Below are 13,939 nucleotides of genomic sequence, written 5' to 3' on the forward strand. Positions count from 1 at the left end.
CCACAGAGAACTTCTACTGATTCTCACTCAGCCAGTTCGGGAGGGAAGGGAAACGTGGTGGGCGACACTTTGTTGGTGGTCCAGAAAACATTTTCCAGGCCCGACCAGACAGTGGTAATGGCACCTGGTCTCAACATCGGGGATGTAATTAGAGAGTCTAGAGTCAAACAGCAGTGACAGTGAGGGGTCCCGTACCACAATGGCTGAGCTCTCAGAGTTCAGTCGGTCAGAAATGGGGCGGAGTCAGATGAGAGGAAGCCGCGGGGGAGTCGAGGCGGACGTGACGACTTGTGGGGGAAGTTGCTGGAGAGTTCTGAGCCCAGAGGCCAAAGCGACCCAGATCTCACTTCCTGTTGTGACTCCCACCACGGTGACCCGAGGTACCCATCCTGCCTGCAGGTCCAGGCCTCTGGTTTCATGCACACGGTAACAAGGATGACAGAGGAAACTGGTGGTGATGGGGAAAGTGGGCGACAGCGGCCCCGTGTCGTCAATATGGATCAGGAAGGATAAACTGTTTTTACAGCTGACGGGACTAGATTGCACCTCTTGCATCAGAAATGATTTGGTTTTCCTTCTTCAGAAACTTTCTTGTTAATGTTGAAGTGGTCCCTCCTGGAAAATGCAAAGGTCCGATATTATTTTTTTTTAAAAGTTCTGGTTGCAAATGTTTTCTAACAAATAATGTCCGTCTGTATGCCATTAAAGGAGACAAGTCCATCCTTCAGCACTTTTGTTTGGTACACACTTTTCACAAAGTGTGTACTGGAAAACTAGCCCTTTGTGATGTCACAAGGGGTGAGACAAAATCTCCCAGGTTTATTACCATGCCAGCAGCCAGGTGTCGGCTCCACCTTCTGAGACTGCCTTGCTTTTTGTCTCATTCCAAATATGCGGTAGGTTCAACAAAGCTTCAGCTTTTTTTGTGTTTATTTTTCAGGAGGCAGTCAACAGAGGGCTAAATATGCTGTTTCCTGGAGATTTTTGAATTAACAAGAACTAACAGTTCAAAAAGTCAACATAGTAAGTGTTTTTTCAGCATGTTTAGTGCAGAAGAGCTCTGCAGCCGAGCAACAAGCACATCAGCTGCACCTGAACTGAATCACACCTGTGTGTGTGTGTGTGTGTGTGTGTGTGTGTGTTTGTTTTCTACAAGGGGGGGGTCATGGCTTCGGACGTGTGGTGTCACTCTCTGCTCTCTACAGGCCGCCGCTTGTTCTGTTCACAGTAAACCTTCTTTTTTCTTTTTCCTTCTTTTCTCCTCGAGTCTTTTCCAGCCGGTGCAAACGCTGGACGCCTGCTGAAGCTCTTCTGCTGTGTGGGAGACGCTTGGTGCTGCAGTTTTCTCTCACTGTTGCTGCTAATTAATGCTGCTCTGCCAAAGGGACAAAAGGGACATAGTGCATTCTAACGTTTGCCTTTAATGCTGCTGCTGCCATATGAAGCACTTTGACACGCTTTTTAATTATGACACACTCAGCCAGCTTTCACCGCTGGTTTGTTTACAACACACAGGCGCGTTCAATGTGTCATTGAGATGAAAGGGGGGGATGTTGCGTGTGGTTTCTTTCGGGCACTGAAAAGTGCTTTTATGTCCCTGAAGGCTCTCGGCTCTTTTCTTTATTATTTTTTTTTCTTTTTCAACATCCACAAGCTTATGTAATGATATATTCAGTATAAATTATCATTTACTCAAAGGTGTGAGTAGTTGCCGACATATTTTTTCGCCACCCACCTTGTGGGTGGTGATTTGAAATCTTGATTTTCTGAAACAGATTCTCATATTTATTTCATACGCTAGCTCGGCTTGGTTCGGCTCGGCTCGGCTCGACTCGGCTCGGCTCTCAGCCTGCCCGCAGGAGTCCGTGCTGAAGCCACTTGTGGTGCGTGCGAGCCGAGGCTGAGCCTGGATCCTCCCTCTGTCCACCCGCCAAAACATCAAGTCGGCTTTGCTATAAATAAACCGTGTCCGCCTGAGTCCGTGGATGTTTCGGCGTTTCGGCAGCTCGGATCCTGGCAGTGAATGTTTGGGGTGCAAAGGTCAGTGTTTGAAAAGGCAGCAGCTTTGAGTCTGCAAGCGTGCGGTAGCGGTGATAATTGTATTGATCAATTTTAGGCTAATGAGATCAATACTTTAGTTTTGTATCTAGATATTGCATCAGTACAAATTGATTACTTTGTTTAGAATAACCTCTGGATTGCACATTTAGTTGGAATAAAAGGTTTGTTGTTGTTGTTGTTATTTTACCCCAGCTCATGAAACGATTGTGACAATTATTCCAAGCAGGAAGGAGGTCAAACAAAGCATCTCTTTATGAAGACTTCTTCTCTAAGGTTGCGAAAGGCACTGAATGGTTTGGACAAATATTTTCTATTTTAACTCCAATCCAATAATCACTTGAAAGGTCATGAAAATCCTTGTGTGATTTGGCAGTTTGATGGTATATTCACCTTACTTAAAAAGAATTGGTATAGTATCGGTATTGGAAATCCCGGCTCTGTATTTATTTGGTATCGGATCAATACCAAAACTTGCATTTTAACACACCATAGTATGTGGTTCTTTTGTGAGAAGCACTCGAGAGGCGGAGGAAGCTGAAGTATGTTGGCTGCTCTTTCTCAGGAGGAGCCGACTCCAAACCAAACAGGCAACGGTTCTGCAGCCGCTTCCTCTCGCTCCTGCTCCATTTCTCTGGATTCTAGTGTGAAGTGTGGCATTGTATTGCTATCGTCAAGTGAGACTGGTGCTCCTGGTGCTGCTGAATGGCCACTGTAGGGCAGTTTGTCTCATCAACGCTGAGGACGAGGGAGGCCTCAGATCCTGCAGCCAGAAAGAATCTTCATCTGTTCACTGCTCTGATTTGTCACTCTGACATCTTTTTCTTCTCTGGTTCTATGCTGTCCTCCTGCTGCTGCTGCTGCTTGGAGGGGGGAAATGCTTTGCCTGGAAACTTTCAATCAGTTCCCCCAGTTTGTAGCTGTGTGTATCTAAGTGGCGTCTGCCCTCTGGTGGAGAGAAGGGCTACACTTAGGTAATGACGGTATGAAAGCGTGGTTAATGCATCGAACGGGGGAGAAACGGATCAGAGCAGTTTCTTGCTATATGCTAGTGTTGCTCCAAGTGGGTGGCGCAGAGTCACGTCTGGGGGGGGGGGCGAAAAGCCGGGCGGGAGGGAGACGGGGCGCCCGGGGGAACTAATGTTTTCCCATTGGGACTTTTGACAGAGAAAGTTTGAGAACCACTGCTATAGGCGAACTAGGCAAATGCCGAGGGCCGCCCCAAGCCACTAGGGGGCCCCAAATCCCCCTGGTGGCCCCAAGGCTGCATGTTCACCGTCTTCTGAGGAAAATTAAAATGTGTGTCTTTATCTGTAGCTATCTCATGTGTTTATTACACCCCTTATATGCGTAAAAAACAAACAAACAAACAAACAAACAAACAAACAAACAATGGCATTATTAGGTCGTTGGACCGCACTGTCACGCAGTTAGTGACGTAGCTGGCCGGCGACGCCGACAGGTATGATGGGAATGATTGACAGCTACCATTCATTCCTGCTAGCAAGAGGATTTAAAAAACAACAAAAACAACAAACACCATAATGGCATCAAAAAGGAGTTATCCCAGCGGTGCGGAAACACGGAAGAAAAAGAAAACTGATGAAGAAAAACGGGCAAAGGATTAAGGTAAGTTATTTGTTGGTGATGTGGGCTGGAGAGGTGGAGGTGAAACGTTTATTTGTCTAGCTAGCTAGCGTCGGATAAATGTTAGCTGGCTGGCTAATATGTTTTGTCATGAACTCAGCTTTTTTGTTTGTTTGATGAAAGTTGGCTATGTCCTGTAATGACTGATTGACTCCAGACCCGTTTATTCAGATTCTAACAGGGAGGGAGGTCATGTTGTTGTAGTCAATGCTCTGTCATTGTTCCGTGGAAGTTGTCTCTCACATATTTGACGCTAAATGTTATTTTAGCCTTACTTAGGATTAATTTACTAAGCTTGGTGTGTATTTTATAGGCCCCTAATTAGAAGTGTGCTCGTGTTTTATCATTCAAAGAAATATTTTATGGAAATATTTTATTAGGCATGGTGTTGACTATTTTAGACTATTGTGGCATTGAATCATTTATTTTAGTTTTATTACTTAACTTTACTACATAACTAGTACAGTGTGTAAGCTAATGCATAAAACTCTTAAAAGTGAAACATTTTTGCAATTGGGTAAATGCTTTAAAGGGACACTGCAATCATAATGTTTAATATAAAAACAAATGAATTCTATATGCATATAGAATATATATGTATATGCACTCATGATCTAATGAGCTTTGTCTTTGCAGGAACAATTCTAAAATATTTTGGACCTCCAGACATTGAGCCAGAGGGATCTCCCGAACATCCTGACCAGGAAGCTCCAGGACCATCACGTTCCTCAGAACCTCCTTCTGTCCAGGTGAGTGATGTGTGTTATTATTAGGTTTTATGCTGATAAGTGTGAGGCCTGTTTTGCTCATGAAGTATAATAGATTGTGGCATCTTAGTAGACCATCTAAAGGGTTAAGAATCTCTTCATCGCCGTTTGACAAACTAGAGACCCCCAAACAGCATCTTGCCGAGGGGCCCCACAAAGCTAGAAACTGCTCTGCAACTGATCAACAAACTTGACGGGAAAAACGTTGTCACAGTGATTACTGTCTGTTGTTGGTGCTCACGACGAAATGTAAAATTAACCAACTAGCAAGTAGCCTACTTTGTCTTCTTAGTTCCTGTTAAACTCACTCATGTGGATCAGGCGACACACAAGGTTTTTTTTTTTTTTTAAATATATATTATTTTTTTTCCATCGGTAAGTCAAACAATTTATTAATGAATGAGAGAAAAAAACTGCAGAAGAAAGATTTTTCAGTGATTGGAATTTTTTTTTTAAAGGAAATCCGCGCCTGCGTGACAGTTACAATTCATTCTGATTCATCACGTGTTTTAAAAGAGCTATTTTGTATCCACCGTCAACACCCGCTGACCAGTCGTTCTTCAGTTGCGAAGCGTTTGTTTGTGTTTTAATGGGTGCGACTTCACGTGGTATCCACTAGATGGAGGTGTTGTTTCTATTGTGGTGCCCTATGTTCTCGTTTGACTTCTTTTCAACAAACGAAACATTTTATCAGCAGTTACCTGGCGTTACCTGCGGTCTCCGCGGTGGTGACGCTCCAGCTGTGTCCAACATGTCACAGCCTCTCTGGTGTCTAGTGTTCGGGTTTGTGCTGGGCCTGTCTGGCCGCCCCCCCCCTCTCTCTCCCTCTCTCTCCCTTTCTCTCTCTCTCCCCCTGTCTCCCTCGTCAGATCCTGAGCTAATTGGAGCATAGGGCTCTGAATAGTGTAACACACAACACCTGGCCAGTGTTCTGTGAGGTGATTAAAGTGATTAAAGCCTCCTCTCAATTTCTCTCTGAATGCATCTTGGACACGTTACATTTGTTGTTTGGTCGCGCATTTAGTTCAGTTTTAATTTGATCACGTCAAGAAATCACATATTTCTTTTTGTAAACTTTTAAACCGTGGGCTTCCCCCTTTTTGGCACGGCCGTTGAGTCGGGTCGTGTCAAACACAAAAAGGCACAATCAGTCTGAGAGTCAGACCAGCTATAAAAACACGACACAGGACTCGGCTTTCATATCTTAGAAGTCACTATTTAATTTTGTACACCTGGTCACAAAAAGAAAAATAATAATACAGGAAGACCTGCTGACATTCTTTCTCTCACCTGTTCACACACACACACACACACACACACACACACACACACACACACACACACACACACACACACACACACACACCAACGAAAACACCTCGTCCTGTTGTGCTATTTCCTATCTTTGATTCATTGCAGCTCTTTATTTTATTTTGTGTTTTTTTTATAACTTAAAAATAATTTAAATAAAAATCATGGATTATTTTACTCTCTTTGTCTTGGGCACTTGAAAGAGGTTGCGGCTGGCTGGCTGGCTGGCTGGCTCGTCAGTGGTTTTTCACTTGAAGCTGAAGTAAAAAGCAGGAGGTGAGTCGTTCCTTCAGAGCTTGGAGTCGTTCTCCCACAGGAAGGAGTCGTTCCGCAGCACTTTGGCCAGTTTCTCGTTGAATGGCTTGTAGAAATCTCTCAGGATTTCCTTGGTGATGGGCAGCATGGGTCCCAGGTTCTTGTCTGCAGGCCTCCTGGCGTTGGAGGCGGGACTTCTGGTGATCTCTGCTTCTATTTCTTTAGTCAGGGGCCCTGTTTGGCAAAGAGTTGGATATTAGCGCCACTCTGGATGTACAAAGCAAGACACTGTTAAGAGATTTAAAGACATGTTGGATAATTTCCAACACCTTTGCAGCCGTTAGTGGCTTTGTGTAGAACTGCTGAGGTCTGAGTCTGAAGTCGAGAGAAATTGGTGTCTAAATATTTGCCTTGCAGTGGGAACATTTTAATATTCTCCTCGAACGTTTTATTTCTACAGCATGTTAAACTGGCAAATGACTTAAAAAAAAAAAAAAATCTAAATTCAAATTTATTTTATGCATTTTTTCATGTCTATCCAACAGACGAGCTTGCTCAGCCACTCAGAGTTCAACTCGAAATTCCAGCTCCTTCATCTCCAGCCAGCCTCCACTAGAATGTTTTTAATTGGTCAGATTTTCCCCCCGAATTGCTATTTTTGCACCTTGTGAGATCTTTGTTGTTCCATAATGTCCTCTAAGGATCTCTAGAATAATATTTCACCCAGAAAATGTGGGAGTCGCGCAAGAAAACGTTCTTCTCGTTACGTGAACGGATACGTTTTTCAGTCTAAGTCTTTTCAACCAGGCTGCTGCTTCTGCATGACTACGGCTGCTAGGTCAGTTTTATCAGAGTTGGACTCGTGTAAGACTAGCAGCCAATGAACCAGCAGCGATAGATGTGTTTGGTCTTCTTCTATGTTTTTGCCTGTTTGGGGGTTAACCAGCCAGTGTTTAGAGGAGAGCTACAGAAAACGTCCAGACGAGCAGATTCCATTACGTTGTCACGCTTGTTTTCACCTCCACACTGGCTGATATTGATTTTTGCTCGGCCGTCATCCGCTTCGCTCCCTGCTAATAATGGCGGTCGGCGACAGGCGTTTACCATGAAAGCGGCCTAATTGTCTCCTCTGATGTGTTTTGCATCGATCACGGGGAGCAATTACAGACGAGGTCGTGTGTTAGGAGGCCTCGCTCACCCAGGTGGAGAAAATCAAAGACTTTGTGCATGGTGTATTTCCTATTGGAGGCGTGGTCCTCCAGCCTGAGGACCAGCAGCTGCTCGTGGCCGAAGACGCTCAGCCAGTCCATCAGGAAGACGATGTAGACGCCCACCTGCAGCCGCACCTGTCGATACAGAGCAAGAGGAGGAGGATGGATGGGAGATCTAGCATCACAACACGCTCTAACAACCTGAACATCTGTTCATCGGTTTCTGACCCGCTTGTGACCCAGCTAGATCATGCACGCCTGAATTGCACACAGCTACAAATTTTAACGGCATAAGTACACAAGTGGTTCAAGAATGCATTGTCGCATTTGTCTTGTTAAGCTTTAAAACCAAATCGACCCTTTGACACCGGCAACGGCAGCGATCGTGTCTGAACCAAACTTCAAAACACGGCAAGTCACAGACATGCAGACAACTCCAATGTCATGTTTCTTTCAACAGCACGATCCTTTAAATCCTGCTGGTCGAGGATCCGTCCGCTCACCGGCATGGCGTTGTTGACGGTGGTGTTGTAGACGCAGGAGCGCATGGTGAACTCAGCCAGGCAGCCCTCAAACAGCTGCAGCGACTCCGACACCTTCTCGTGGAAATCCTCCGCAGACTTGTTGGCGATGCCAAAGTAAAGGTAGTCGGAGTAGAGCCTGCAGGGGGCGACAAGGGTTCAGGAGTGCTTGAGCTGTTCAGAGTGATCAGAGTGACTGCGGCCCTGGTACTGAAAAAAATGGGGAAACGAGCCGAGGCAGAAATTGGAAGAATTTTAGAAATTGTGAAAGAAAATTGGAACTATTGGACGGCCGTTTGTTGTATAGTGTTGATACGTGCTTGATTGATGACTGATGATTTGTGCAGTTTGTTGAACCGCAAATCAGAGAAAAAACGTTGAGTGAGAGTTAACAACGTTATCCATGCTCTTATTTTCTTTGTTTTATTTTTATTTATTTACTTATTTATTTTGGGGGGTGGCTCGCTAGCGCCACCTAACTGATAAAAAAATATGCAGGAGGAGGCCACGCATGCGGCGCCGGCCACTTCTAACCTCTCCACCGGGTCCCTGAGCATGACGATGAAGCGAGCGTCGGGCTGCAGGGCGTGGACGAAGTCCTGGATGAGGCAGGGCGGCTCGCCCCCGGTGGTGTTGTCGTAGAAGTACACCCAGGCGTTGTTGTCCCACATGGTGGACGCACTGGCTTCACCTACGGGAAAAAAAAAATCACAGATCACATGCACACATTAAAACAAACAAAAAAAGTGTCAAAATGCTTCTGCAACCTCACTGTGGGAAATAGTTGCTAGTTGCTAGCAAGTTGTTGAAGAATTAGCATAGCTTGTTTTTAAAACAAAATCCTGTAATCTGAGAGGAAACCACACCCTCACTCGAGGAACCCATGAGTGATGTTGGCCACTGACTATTGTCATTTGCAGATGACTGTATCTATACAGAATAAGTGCTAACCACATGTTAGCATTTAGCAAGCCTCCTCACGACTGTCTGCCTATTTTAGCTGTGCTCCGTTCAAGTGCACTCGTCACAAATTTCCCAACTTTCGTTCACGGCATCCGCACAAATCTGAAGCGAAGCGGGCTCTTGCGTCAGCGCGCCCCTCTAAATGCCACGCAGCGAGCAACTGATGAGAGACTTTTAGAGCAAAGTGAGCCACAAACAACCGGCGCAGTAATTACACGTCCGGTGAGGGGAGGGGGGGGGATAATTTTGTGAATGACGGCAGCGGCGGATGAAAGCAAATCAGTCTCGTCCCTCAAACAACCTGAAAGGAGCTGAGGGGAAACTGAGAAATGACACCCTGGGATTCATTAGGCTGCCTGTGCCTTCATTATCTTATCTGTGATACCGTGAGGCTGCGACGTGCTGGCGGGGGAAGCACGCACCCCCGCAGGCTCTTATCGCACTTCCTTCCCTCCAAAGGAGATGATAACGAGCGACTCGTCCCGTCCCGTCTCGTCTCGTCTCGTCTCGGCAACCAAAACAGTCTGACAGGACGGCTGCTAATGTCACCGGGGGTTCGATTTCCATTTAAAGGGCCTTTTTAAAAAGAGGGGTGGAAGCAGAAAATGGGGACGAGGCCGAGCAGAAAGCCCGGATCCTGGCTGCAGGCCTGCGCCTCGCTGCCCCCTCCAGGCCACGGCTGGAATACTGAAGAGGGGCTTTGGCACGCCGCTGCGCTCTTACGAGGATTATTTATTTAAAGAGGGGAAACAAAACAGGGCGGCACGCTAAGCCGGCTGAACGCAGCGCCGCAGTCCGCCGTGAAAAGGCCATTGTTGGTGAAAAGTCGAACACAAGATGGTATTTTGCTGGACAGGAGGGAGACGGAAGCGGCGTGGAGCAGCAGGATATTGCGGATCGCCTTCGGCCTGGGTCGGTGTCCCGATACCCGGAGAACAACGGTTCTTTTCTCCGCGGCCGAGGCTCGGCCAAGAGAAGCGGGTCCGGTGTCATGAAGCCGAGAGCCGCCTGCTTCCCGGAGAAACTCTCATGAGAGTTTGGCATATAAAAAATAAAAAAGAGGGTTGTGGGGGGGGGGCGAAAAGGTCAACGAGGTGTTTTTCCCATGGAGTGGCTGCACATGGAGTGGCAGATGACAGTGCAGGCAACGTAAACTGCACGAGAAGCCAAAGATCGGAAAGAAAATAAGTTGGAAACGCACAATTCTGCTTGAAGATGGCATTTGCTAAGAGTTTGTTGATTTCGGCGTTTGTAATCTTTTAAGTCATTGATGAGGGAAATTCTGGCCTCCTCATTGGTCCACAAGTCATCTGGTGTTGTTATTAAGCATTACATGACTTTTGGTGTTCTCCACAGTCTTTTTGTCCCGACTCTTGTCGGGATCAAGTGTTGGGTTTGAGTTAGGCTTTGCTGAGACAAAGATATCCCATAGTCACGTTTCAATCAAAAGGGCAGTGTAATATTTTCAGGATTACTATTTCTGGATGACTTCTCAGTTTTGATGTCTTTGCAGTTGAGTGCAATCCTTTTACTTCTCAGAAAACACACAGGAAAAACTAGCTAACCATCACTATGTAGCGCTTTTGCTGCTATTTTTCTGTATTTTTCTGATTTTTTTCAATTCATGACATTTGACCACACGTCAAGCTTCATAATGACAGCCAGGCTCAGGATGTTGAATCTCTGGCGAAAGTTCAGGATGCTGATGACGTCTTCCTGGGACTGTGCTGAGCTTTGAGGGTCCAGTAACTACCCTACGCCGGGGGTAAAGCTGCAGAATGGGAATAGGCTGCTCTTTTAGAAAATACCTAAATCACCTCAAGCAGGTGTGAAAACAAAACAAAAAACACACCAACAACAAATCAGGTTTCATCACCTTTTTTTTGTCCAAAAGCTGCACACAAAATAAACGTGTATGGAAAAACTGGGAGGTTGAAAATCCAGCAAGCAACTATTTTCGGACTGAGTCGCTGTCGGCTCTCCCAAATCTCACTCTCACGGTGGGAGTGAGAGCAGCTCTGCGCCTCCGTACCTGCCACGTCCACAGTGGCATTCACCTCAACGGCGCCGCCGACGCTGCACGAGCGGATCGACTCACTAACGGGACGCAGCTGCAGCCGTGATGCGTCTCAGGAAGTTGGCGATTAGAGCCGACAGGAGATCTTAGATATAAAATCTGCTGAGTCAGATAGAAATCCTCCTCTCAGTCTTGTTCTCGTCCCGTGTCTTCACTCGGATTCCATCAAAGATAAGAGGCTCTCGTGTTTGAATAAAAATGTGATGATTAGCGGCGCCCCCTGCTGGCGCGCCACTCATGCTCTGACTCATTCACAAAAAGACAAGTTTGAGGGATCGCTGCTGCCAAACAACGCCCCCCCCCCCCCTTCTCCTGCCCCCGACCTCATATCTGGAAGGAAAAATGAAACGACCAAGGGTTTTCAACAAGGTCAAAGGTCAGTGTTTGTTTTACAAGGAGCGCCTCGTCTGCACGTCTGCAGCCCTGGCAGCAGCAGCAGCAGCAGCAGCAGCAGCAGCAGGGGTGTATGTTCAACTTGTGGACACTGGCCTCCATCCAATTCCTTTGTTATTGGTTTTCTGCCAGCTGCTGAGTTTAATTTAACACTGCTGCAGAAATTACTTTTTTTTTGTGTGTGCGTGTGAAATGAATGAAAGTGTTGAACAGAACAAACACTGAAGACTTTGCGTCCAAATTAGCTAAAGAAGGTTGAGGTGCAAAAACAAAACGTAACACGAGGTGATATTTTATACAGTGCTTTTAGTCTAATGACCAATCAAAGCGCTCATTCTTTATAGGAATTTATTGATATTATTCTTTTTTTCTCTTTGCAGTGAGAGCACCTGAATGTCTTATGTACGCAACCAATGGTAGCCTTGCACTCTGCCGAGGGCCAGTCGTAGGAAAACAGCTTCTCCCTCTTTCCCTTCACAAAGCGCTTAATCAAACTTGATGGTCCGGTGTGTTGGATTTAATAGCATTGGGTGCTAAGAAAGCATAATGCGAGCCAATCAATATTATCCATCACATTCACCGCGTCAGCGATTTCCGCATGGGAAAGTTTTCCCGATGTTGACTGTGTTTTTCCGAGTGTTGCCCCGCCCACCTTGTGATGGCTTTGTTGTGCGACTTTAGGGGTAAACCGCCAGAACCCGAACGAGGTCCATTATCTTGCCCGTATTGTGTCTGAAAGTGACAATGTGATGGGTTATGCTGTGTTTGTCTTCGCGTAACACACATTTTTAGGGCATTTTGCGCCCTTTAAATGTTCCACACTGGGCCGTAAACGGGTTTGGAATTGCACTATCATAGCGCTTCAGGTGGCTAAGATGAGGGACTGCGTGACTTTTGTTCTCAGTCTTGATACAGACTGGCTATACAGTGAAATCAGCTCCTTCGTCCAGCAATTTGATTTTTGCGTTCCTCTGACGTGATGATCATGATGAGCAAGAACCTTCTGTCTCACCTATGATGATGTTGGCTTGGCGGGGGCTCCCGTTGGCATTGGCGGCCGGGTTTCCCTGGATCTGGTAGGCGGCATGATCGAACAGGTCCAGGAAGTCCTCCACCGGGTAGCGGTCGTGGAAGCCCTCGTTTAGACGGATGATACCTGGAGGGGAGGAAGATCATTTAGCTGATGGTGTTTTTTTTTTGTTTTTTTTCATCATTGTGAGGCAACAAAGACTTGATGTCCCTCAAACCTAACTGTCAGTGAATGTTTAAAAGTCCATTCTTTACGTCTCTCAGAACGAACCAGAACAAGCTCTTTGTGATGTCACAAAGGGGACTGATGCCTCTCCCTGGATAGTGACCACACCCCTGTCACAAGGTTGACTCCACCCTCTGGGACCACTGTGTTATTGCTGTTCTCTTCTTAACACTGAGCCTGCAGCTAAAACCCAACATTTTAGCCACAGGCTGTAAACAGAGGGCTAAATCTTTGGCTTTAGAGAAAACATTAAGCTGCTTTTCTGAAGACCATAAATTTAAAACTGAGATCTGAATATGAGTAAAACATGCAACCTCAAAATCATTGTGTTATGCTAATGTGAGGGCCCAGTGTTGCCCTGACTGCTGCCTGACCTAAAAAATAAATAAATAAAAAAATCCAAGCACAGAGCCAATCAAAAGTCAAATGTGAATTTTGTGCCAGCCTTATTATTTTTTTTTAGTGCTTCCAGGGTGAAGCTTAAAATCCCAATAACTAGCATATGTGGTTTCCATTTTGGCTGCTGCGGTCTGCAGCATAATTCCAGAGTTGGAGGCGACTGTGGAGCAGCAGTGAGGGATCTGTGGTTTCTGACATTTAAAAAATATAGATGGGACACAGGACCAAACAAAACAAAAAACAATACAGGAGTTCTATAAGTCAGCCGACGTCTCACATTTGAGTACTGATACAACTTCCTTTTCCTTTTAGTCGCATAAACTTTTTACAAACGAGGCGTCACTGCCGTTTTATGAGGCTCCAATAATTAGAGAGCGAAACTGAAGACATTAAATATCAGTGTTTGGCAGCGTTGCTTGACTCCAGCAGTCTGTGAGTGGGAGTCTCGAAGGGATTAGGGGCATCGGGAGCGACTGGAGGAGCTTCAGAAGGAGCTGCTTTTTGGCTGCGGCCCCGTCTGCCCCCTCTGGTGCTTGGTGGTGGCGTTGCATCCCGATCCCTCGACAAGCAACGGCAAAAACTTTTGTTCAAAACTGCAAAGGACCAAAAGCGTCGAGTTGTTTTTGGAAGCAGCAGCTCGGGGCGGAAAAACAAAACGCGTTAGTCGTTGCCGCCCAAGAATGGCCTTCATTCAGCACACCGACTTAAAAAAAGAAAAAGTCCACACTGATGAGATAGTCAAGCTTCGGCTCTTTAAGGGAGAATTATGAGATTATCTTCTGGCTGCACGCCGCGCCTTCTTTCAACTCTAATATCATCATCTAATCTGCTCTCTTGTTTGTGTAATCACAGCCGACTCTGCAGATCTGTGCCTTTAAACAGCACTTCCTCACCCCCGCTCTCGTACGCTCTGCGGCGACACACACACACACACACACACATTGACTCGTGCACTCGCTGCATGCCTCTCGGGCCGCTGAGGGTTTTTCCATTATTCATGAATCTTAATGGCTGCTTCAGTTCTTGAGAAAACAAAAAACAAAAAGCACGTAGGAACTGGAAAAAATGTTGATTCACCATCT

The 13,939-nt window shown here is 46.1% G+C and overlaps 1 protein-coding gene across 2 annotated transcripts in view; it reads right to left on the reverse strand.

Annotated features, from left to right (window-relative positions):
- Positions 1–5,667: 5,667 nt before the first annotated feature.
- The window catches only part of chst15 (carbohydrate sulfotransferase 15), a 30,223-nt gene continuing 21,951 nt past the window's right edge, over positions 5,668–13,939 (reverse strand). For both annotated transcript variants that reach the window (XM_076033425.1, XM_076033426.1), the window contains 5 exons: positions 12,216–12,359; positions 8,305–8,461; positions 7,753–7,909; positions 7,237–7,384; positions 5,668–6,272 (listed from right to left, as the gene is read on the reverse strand). In XM_076033425.1, the coding sequence (XP_075889540.1) occupies positions 6,073–6,272; positions 7,237–7,384; positions 7,753–7,909; positions 8,305–8,461; positions 12,216–12,359 (806 nt within the window). In that variant the 3' untranslated portion in view covers positions 5,668–6,072. The remainder of the gene's footprint in view (positions 6,273–7,236; positions 7,385–7,752; positions 7,910–8,304; positions 8,462–12,215; positions 12,360–13,939) is intronic.

The sequence above is a fragment of the Nelusetta ayraudi genome, unplaced genomic scaffold, assembly GCF_046127955.1.
Source record: "Nelusetta ayraudi isolate G7.1 ecotype Tasmania unplaced genomic scaffold, CSIRO-AGI_Nayr_v1 ptg000042l, whole genome shotgun sequence".
Classification (NCBI taxonomy): domain Eukaryota; kingdom Metazoa; phylum Chordata; class Actinopteri; order Tetraodontiformes; family Monacanthidae; genus Nelusetta; species Nelusetta ayraudi.